The sequence below is a fragment of the Microtus oregoni genome, unplaced genomic scaffold, assembly GCF_018167655.1.
Source record: "Microtus oregoni isolate MIOR12 unplaced genomic scaffold, Mior012 000050F_ref0000143, whole genome shotgun sequence".
NCBI classification, from domain to species: Eukaryota; Metazoa; Chordata; class Mammalia; order Rodentia; family Cricetidae; genus Microtus; species Microtus oregoni.
Genome location: NW_024543256.1, coordinates 16296916 through 16305792, shown reverse-complemented (window position 1 = coordinate 16305792; position 8877 = coordinate 16296916). Strand labels below are relative to the sequence as shown.

Below are 8877 nucleotides of genomic sequence, written 5' to 3'. Positions count from 1 at the left end.
TTTCACGATAGCCACAAACAGCATAAAATATCTCTTGGGGTAACTCTAACTAAGGAAGTGAAAGATCTATTTGACAAGAACTTTAAGGCATTGAAGAAAGAAATTGAAGAGGATACCAGAAAATGGAAGGACCTCCCTTGCTCTTGGATTGGGAAGATCAACATAGTAAAAACGACAATTCTATCAAAGGCAATATATAGATTCAATGCAATCCCCATCAAGGTCCCATCAAAATTCTTTACGGATCTGGAGAGGACAATAATCAACTTTATATGGAAAAACAAAAAACCCAGGATAGCCAAAACAATCCTATACAATAATGGATCTGCTGGAGGCATTACCATCCCTGATTTCAAACTCTATTACAGAGCTACAGTAATGAAGACAGTGTGGTACTGGCATAAAAACAGAGAAGTCGACCAATGGAATCGTATAGAAGACCCGGATTTTAACCCACAAACCTATGAACACCTCATTTTTGATAAAGGAGCTAAAAGTATACAATGGAATGAAGAAAGCGTCTTAAACAAATGGTGCTGGCACAACTGGATACCAACCTGTAGAAGAATGAAAATACACCCATATCTATCACCATACACAAAACTCAAGTCCAAATGGATTAAAGACCTCAATATCAGTCTGAACACACTGAACCTGATAGAAGAGAAAGTGGGAATTACCCTACAACATATTGGCACAGGAGATCGCTTCCTATGTATAACCCCAGAAGCACAGACATTAAGGGCAACATTGAATAAATGGAACCTACTAAAACTGAGAAGCTTCTGTAAAGCAAAGGACACTGTCACTAAGACAAAAAGGCAACCTACTGACTGGGAGAAGATCATCACCAACCCCGCAACAGACAAAGGTCTGATCTCCAAACTATATAGAGAACTCAGGAAACTAGACTTTAAAATGCTAATTAACCCAATTAAAAAATGGGGCACTGAACTGATGGAGGAAGGTCATTGGCTAATAAAGGAACTGCCTTGGCCCATTTTATTGGTTAGAAGATAAGTGGGAGGAGTAAACAGAACAGAACGCTGGGAGGGAGAGGAAGTGAGCTCAGACTCCACAGCTCTCCTCTCGGGAGCAGACACCTCAGAGAGACGCCGTGCCCTGCTCCTGGGCAGACACACGCCATGAAGGTCCGACCCAGGATGGACTAGGCTAGAATCTTCCCGGTAAGAACGGTTCTCACAGATTATTAGAGATGGGTTGATCGGGATGTGAGAATTAGCCTGTAAGTGCTAGAGCTAAAGGGCCAAGCAGTGTTTAAAAGAATACAGTGTCCGTGTAATTATTTCGGGGCATAAGCTAGCCATGCAGGCAGCCGGGGTACTGGGGACACAGCCCCGCCGCTCATATTACTACACTGAACTGAACAGAGAATTCTCAACAGAAGAAGTTCAAATGGCCAAAAGACACTTAAGGTCATGCTCAACCTCCTTAGCAATCAGGGAAATGCAAATCAAAACAACTTTGAGATATCATCTTACACCTGTCAGAACGGCTAAAATCAAAAACACCAAAGATAGTCTTTGCTAGAGAGGCTGTGGAGTAAGGGGAACCCTCATCCATTGCTGGTGGGAATGCAATCTTGTGCAGCCACTTTGGAAATCAGTGTTTCGTTTTCTCAGGAAATTCAGGATCAACCTACCCCTAGACCCAGCAATACCACTCTTGGGAATATACCCAAGAGATGCCCGGTCATATGACAAAAGCATTTGTTCAGCCATGTTCATAGAAGTGTTATTTGTAATAGCCAGAACCTGGAAACAACCTAGGTGTCCTTCAATGGAAGAATGGATGAAGGAAGTGTGGAATATATACACATTATTGTACTACGCTGCAGTACAAAACAATGACTTCTCGAATTTTGCATGCAAATGGATGGAAATAGAAAACACTATCCTGAGTGAGGTATCCCAGACCCAAAAAGATGAACATGGGATGTACTCACTCATAATTGGTTTCTAGCCATAAATGAGGGTCACGGAGTCTACAATAGGTGAACCTAAAGAAGCTAAGTAAGAAGGTGAACCCAAGGAAAAATATATAGTTATCCTCCTGGCTATGGGAAGTAAACAAAATTGCCAGGGAGAAAATTGGCATCTTGGGGGTGGGGTGTGATGGGTGTAAGGGGAGATGGGGAGAGAAAAGTGAGAAGGGGAGTATTGGGGGAACTTGGGGAAACGGGATGATTGTGGATAAAACAAGTTTGGGTAGAGGAGCAGGGAATCACATAACTTAATTAAGGAAGCCACCTTAGGGTTGGCATGAGACTTGAACCTAGAGTGTCTCCCAGGAGCCCAAGGCAATGTCCCCAGTTAGTTTCTTGGGCCGCTGAGGATAGGGAACCTGAAATGACCCTATCCTATAGCAATACTGACAAATATCTTGCATATCACAATAGAACCTTCATCTGGTGATGGAGGGAGATAGAGACAGAGGCCCACACTGGAGCACTGGACTGAGCTCCCAAGGTCCCAATGAGGAGCGGAAGGAGGGAGAAGATGAGCAAGGAAGTCAGGAACACGAGGGGTGCACCCACCCACTGGGACAGTAGGGCTGATCTATTGGGAGCTCACCAAGGCCAGGTGGACTATGACTGAAAAAGCATGGGATAAAACCAGACTCTGAACATGGTGAGCAATGAGGGCTGATGAGAAGCCAAGGACAATGGCACGAGGTTTTGATCCTACTTCATGTTCTGGCTTTGTGGGAGCCTAGCCAGTTTGGATGTTCATCTTCCTAGACATGGACGGAGGGGGGAGGACCTTGGACTTTAAACAGGGCAGGGAACCCTGACTGCTCTTTGGACTGGAGAGGGAGGTGGAGAGGAGTGGGGGGAGGGGAAGAAGGGCAGGAGGAGGAAGAGGGAAATGGGAGGCTGGGAAGAGGCTGAAAATTTTTTTCTTTTTCTCAATAAAATAAAAAAAAATTGTCCACATGCACGTTGCGTCTGAAATATTCTTTCTATTCTGAAAGAGAAACTAGAGAAAAGACACGATTCCCTCAGAAAGCAATAACTCGATGCAGGTTGTGACTTTATATTAAAGCTCCACGCAAAAACATGGAGATAAAGGAAGCAATTTCCATTTGGCAGTCACTATTCCAGCAACACAGTTTCGAGAGTTCTGTTCTCATTAAACAGCCCTATGTCTGTTCCAGGAAGAAAAGACGACCCTGTGACAAATGGGACAGCTGTTATTCTCCCATAACCAGCGGTCGATGCAGTGGACGTGGTACTCATGGGAGCAAGGTAGCGCACGAAGTTTGTCGCCTTCTGTATATTCAGTAATGCAAACAGTACATGTCTTCAATGCATCGTTTTCACCAAAACTTCTCGTTGCCAAGTTATTAATCTGGACATTGGTGGGTCCTCTAGTTAGGTGGTTGTCATTAAAGGGGTAAAGTCGGGTTGCTTCAATACCTCCTTCAAATATCTGTGAGATACTTTCTGAATATTGATCAATGGAACTGAAGCCAGGGTTGTAGCTGGGGATGGAAGCAGAGTTGTTACCACCAGAGCTCCCTCTTCCACTCCATGGAAGCTCACCAAAAGCTGTTGTTCTCTGCCTTAACCTGGTTTGAATCGGAAGAGATGTAGTTTCCCTTGATCCACTATTGAAGATTGTAAGAGTGGAAAACCTGGGAGTACTCACAGAGGTTCTCCCAGCTGCACGTTCAGAAAGTGTAAAGGTGCCTATAAAACTTCCAGGTTCACTTTCATAAGTGACCGTGTTGTTTGGGATCTGAGACCTTGACCGAGTTCTGCTAGCTATGCCATCCCTCTGCCGGTCTTCTGCCAGCAGAACTCTTCTGACTTGAAGGGCTCTGGTTGGAGGTCTTTGACCAGATCCTGCTGCTTCACCATTGGAATCTGTGTCTGAAGAGCTTGTCCCTTGAGCGGCAGAATTCCTTGACCCAACCGCCACAAAACGACCACTACCTAGCAAGTCAGGTCCAGTTATCTGGTGTCTCACAGTCCCATAGTGAGGGGCTCTAGAACTTCCCTCGATCTCATTTACCAAAGGCTGCTCAAAAGTCAGAGATGAGATGCTATGATGAGATCTTCGTGGAATTTCATTTGTTGGGTGCAGAGAAGACCTACTTCTTTCAGCTCTGGCTCTGGTTCTTCGCTGGTGTTCTGGTTTGGGGCTTCTTGCCCTCCTCCGACCTCTGGTGGATGGCACATCTGTTAATGCTTCAACAGAACTGTGTTCTGACCTAGGTGTTCTGGCAGATGATGTCTCAGATGCTGAATTTTCCACTTGCCTTTGGAGGCTGCAATCCATGTTTTCTACACTAAGATGTGTAGCAGATGGTTCATTTTCATTCTCTGAGGTTTGGCTTCCATTATTTCGGTTAACATTTGTCTCTAAACTGAATCTGAAATCACCACTGTTTGGATTAGTGTGGCTCACTGCCCTCCCGGACTGCTTTTCTCTCTGACCACTTCTTGTTGTATTGCCAGTCTGTCTGACAGAGCTAAGCCAATCTATTACGGAGTCAACATTGGACTCGTCATCTGAAGAGTCTCCATTTTCTTCTGAGCTCTGCGGCGGCGGCAGAGGCGGCCCCTCTTTAATTTGCTGTAGTCTTCTGAACAGCTCCTCCCCAGTACTTTGACCTGGGGTGCCTAGCAAATTGTTGTCTCTCAGAAGTCGATAGTCTTCCCCACTCAGATTATTTACAAATCGATGGAAAGCTTCTTCCCAATCCAAGTGATCCATTAGCCGCCTGCGCTGTGCGGCAGATTGGTCATTTCCTTGATCACTAGAATCTGAGTTTTCCATCTTGATGAACAAGTGGACGATTATCTGTCTGTCATGACATAGTACTGAAATCCAATCAACTGGACCTTCAGTTTTCTTCGCTAGGCTTCGGGGGTCCGTGCAGGAGGGGACTGGCTGGGCTCTGCCACCTCAGCTGCCTGCGAGGCCGCCTAGTGTCTGCCTCCTGCTCTCTAGCCCGCCTCAGAATGACTGGAAGAGACCCGCCTCTAGCCCAGCACCAGCCCATTCTGAAACATAGCTCCAGCAACCATTATCTTCCCCATTGTTACCTAGCAGTGACAGAAATCCACTCAAGATAACTTTTCTTAAAGTCACCCCACATTACCTATTGAATGTATTTCAGGTCCCCTTTCTCAGCTACTCCACAGGACCCAAGAAGTCCTATTTAGAAAGCAGATGATTCAGCCACAGGGTACCAGGTGGGCCTGGGGAAGAGTGACTGGTAGTCCTACTCGTAGGACAAACCCACTCTTCTTGCAATGCTGGCATCACGCTGGGGAATTTAGTGAGATAGTGACTGCTTCATGATAGGTTGGCATCGCACAGGTTGTTCATTGTGCCCTTCCCCAATCACAGTGGCTAGGTGCCATCATGAGAAGGAACCAAGTGGTTGACCTTCGCTACTCTGGTGTCATGAGGACAAGGATTACGTCAGGGAGCCTGAGGACACCCTGCTACAGCCCTCGATTTGGAGATAGCTGTAGGCACTATTACAGAGAAAGGGGAAGCAGATATGGACATGCTGATCCTTTCAGGTGGCATCTGATTAGGGTGCTAAGGGGAATGGTGGTTTCTAGCCCAGCCCTCCATGTAAGTGTAAGGAACTGTCACCCGAGGTCGGCAGGAAGTTTGACTTCTAGAGGTACCTTTCTGCCATGCATTTCACAACCGGCTGGATGTAAAACAGAAACTCAGACCCATTGGAACGCTTGATTTCCACAACCCCCTTCCTCCCACAGAACATTCACTGAGGGGTGACTTATGAAAACACAGAGCCTGAGCCTCCTGCTCAGATCTCAGTCCTCTCTTTAGTCCCCTTCCCCACTCTTCAAAGTGTTCAGGGGCCTCTCATCAACTTGGTAAGTAGGCAGAGACTGAAACATAAACTCCGGAGAAGGTGGAACATGGGAGCGCCTGCATAACCCTAAGGCTTGGAAAGCAGAGTGTGTGGAGTAGATGCTGTTGCTATACAAAGAAGAGATGCTCCCAAAGAAGATGGACATGTTGAATGTCTGACCCTTGGCTAGTCCAGGATCAGCAGTTTCATAAATGGTAGACAAGGCAAGAGAACTCTATTTAAACACACCACTCTTTGCTCCTAGCAGACTCCAATGTTGGGAGACCCAGAAAGAAATCACACACTGATATAGGTGGGTCTTCTCTCTATCTGTTGCTTTCATTGGTTAATTAATAAAGAAAACTGCTTGGCCTGATAGGTCAGAACATAAGTAGGTGGGGAAGACAGAACAGATGCTGGGAGGAATAAGGCAGTGAGACAGATGCTATAGCTCTCCTCTTCAAGAGGGATGTAGGTTAAGATCCTTCCTGGTAAGCCACCAGCTTGTGGTTCTACACTCAGTAATAGAAATAGGTTAATCAAGATGTGAGAATTATCCAGTAAGAGGCTAGATAATTGTAGTTACCCTCTACATTATTTAGACTCCTTGAAATAGAATGCTTAGTAACACTTTTGTTTTATGTTTCTTGCTTAATATTGATTGTTGTTTGTAATTTTATATTTGGTTTCTGTTCCTATTGTATATAGTTATATTAGGTTTAGTTTGATCTTGTTTAGAGAAAAGGGGGGATCATGGGGGACTTCAGCCAAACACATGCTGCTTAGTGTGTTCCCTGGCTCCACAGATAGCCAATAAAAGCATCCATATGCTCTAGCTCTCTCTTTTTGTTTTCCTGCTCTCCTGAATCATCAGAACCCTGGTTTTGTAAGTTTCCTTTCTTCTGTTTATTAAAGCTGAATATTATTTTAAGTTGGTTTGGTTAATTACAACTTCCAATCTTCCTTGCCCATCAACACAAAAATGTGATTTAAAAATTAGTTGATCAGAGGAATTAGTATGATGTGTTGAGATTTCCTATGCCAGACTTAGTCCATCACTTCTGATTTCAGGTCCCTGCAGCTCCTCAGGGTATAGACAGAATGTAGCCAGATTCTCTGAGAGGATATAAGACAAATGGCATCTAACCCAGTGCCCAGTAGAGTCCCTGTTCCCCCTTGGAACCTCATGAGCACAGCCTTTACTGTATACGTTTCTATTGGCATGTTGGTCTTCCCATATCCTACCCATTAAGCTTTATGTACAGTGTTCGAGGACTTCTCTAGTCAACACCTCAGAACTCTTCTACATACCTCCCGTGACCTCATTCCTAAGGCCTACAGACTGCAAGGTCACATTTATAACAATAATGATTCTCACCCTGGTACCAAGGTTCTGGACTTATTTCATTTCTCATTTTCATGACAAAATACCAGACCAAAGTACCTTCAGAAGACAAGGGCATATTTTGTGCAGGCTTTGGAGCAAATACAGCCCATCATATTGGGATAGCATGGTAGTGACAGTGGCTCCAGCTCTTGTGTCATGCTGTTGAGATAGCTCTTTAAACTGTGCTGGTGGCAATGAGGCAGAGAATGATGATGCTCTGCTCAGTTTGCTTTTTCCTTTTGTCCTCTTTGCTCAATCTGGAAGCCCAGCCCATTGACTTTTGCCGCCCATTCCCAGGGTATATTCCCTGAGAGCTGTCTCTCTAGAAATGTGCTACTTGACTGGCCCAAATTCACTTATGTTGGCAAGAAAGATCAACCACAGAAACATAATGAAGACCATGTACGTCAGCCTTGTCACCAGCATTGCCCTAAATGGGAGGAAACTGAAAACATTTCATTTCGAATAAGAAGGTGAAAAGTCCACTTTCTTCACTCTTATTCAATTCAGGGATGAAATCTTAGTCAAATTAATAAGACAAGAGACAGAAGCCAAAAGAAAACAGAAGTAGTCAAATTACCTCTCAGATTCTGTACTTGAGAGATCCAAAGGAGTCTTAGATATCATAAATATTTTCGGCACAGTAGCAGAATACCAAATAAACCTATAGAATTAGATGTTTGTTTAGATAAATACTGAGCTTACTGAGAGAGAAATAAAACAATTCCTTTAGCAATTGCAAAAATAAAATCACCTAGGCAATTGGACTAGTGAGATAGCCCACTGATAAGAGACCATGCTACTCACCCAGAGAACTAAAGTTTGGGAAGCACACAATTTCCTCGAACTCCAGCACCCTGAGATTTAGTGCTATATTCTGGCCTTTGAGAGCACTTGCATACACACAGCTATACACAAAAATACATAACTATACATAATTATACAAACAAAATGAGTCAAAAATTAACAGGCTAGGAATAAACATAACTTTTAAGCTGAATATTTGTTCAAGGCACAGGCAATTATAATGAAGCTGGGCAGTGGTGCCACATGCTTTTAATCCCAGCACTCAGGAGGCAGAGGAGGCAGATCTCTGTGGGTTCGAGTCCAGCCTGGTCTACAGAGCAAGATCCAGAACAGACTCCAAAGCTACACATAGAAACCCTGTCTTGGAACACCAAAAAGAAGACATGTGCAATTAAAATTTTAGTATATTTTCCACTTCTTTCTTTGTGTGAGTATACACATTCACTTGCCACTGTGGGTGTGTGGAGGTCCGAGGACCACTTCCATCAAATAGCTCCCAGGAACTGAATGGAGCTTTTCAGAATTAGTAGCATATGTCATTACCTGCTAAGCCATCTCTCTAGCCCTACAATTAAAAATGTAAAACAACAATTAACAATTGTTGTAGGAGGGGGAGGGGAGAGGGTGAGTGCAGGAGTGGGAGGAGGGGAGGAAGTGGACATTTTGAATGGTATTATTTATAAAGCAATGAAAACAAACACACAAACAAAGCAATAAATATGTTAAACATCGGACCTGGAGAGATGGCTTAGCAGCTAAGAGCACTGGCTGCTCTTCCAGAGGGCCTGGCTTCAATTCCCAGCACCCACATGGGAGCTCAC

The 8877-nt window shown here is 44.4% G+C and overlaps 1 protein-coding gene across 1 annotated transcript; it reads right to left on the bottom strand.

Moving 5' to 3' along the window:
- Positions 1 to 3152: 3152 nt before the first annotated feature.
- Positions 3153 to 4805, bottom strand: LOC121437274 (E3 ubiquitin-protein ligase RLIM-like). The gene has a single exon (XM_041637137.1). It carries the CDS (start codon positions 4803 to 4805, stop codon positions 3153 to 3155), a length of 1653 nt encoding a protein of 550 aa, XP_041493071.1.
- Positions 4806 to 8877: the final 4072 nt, after the last annotated feature.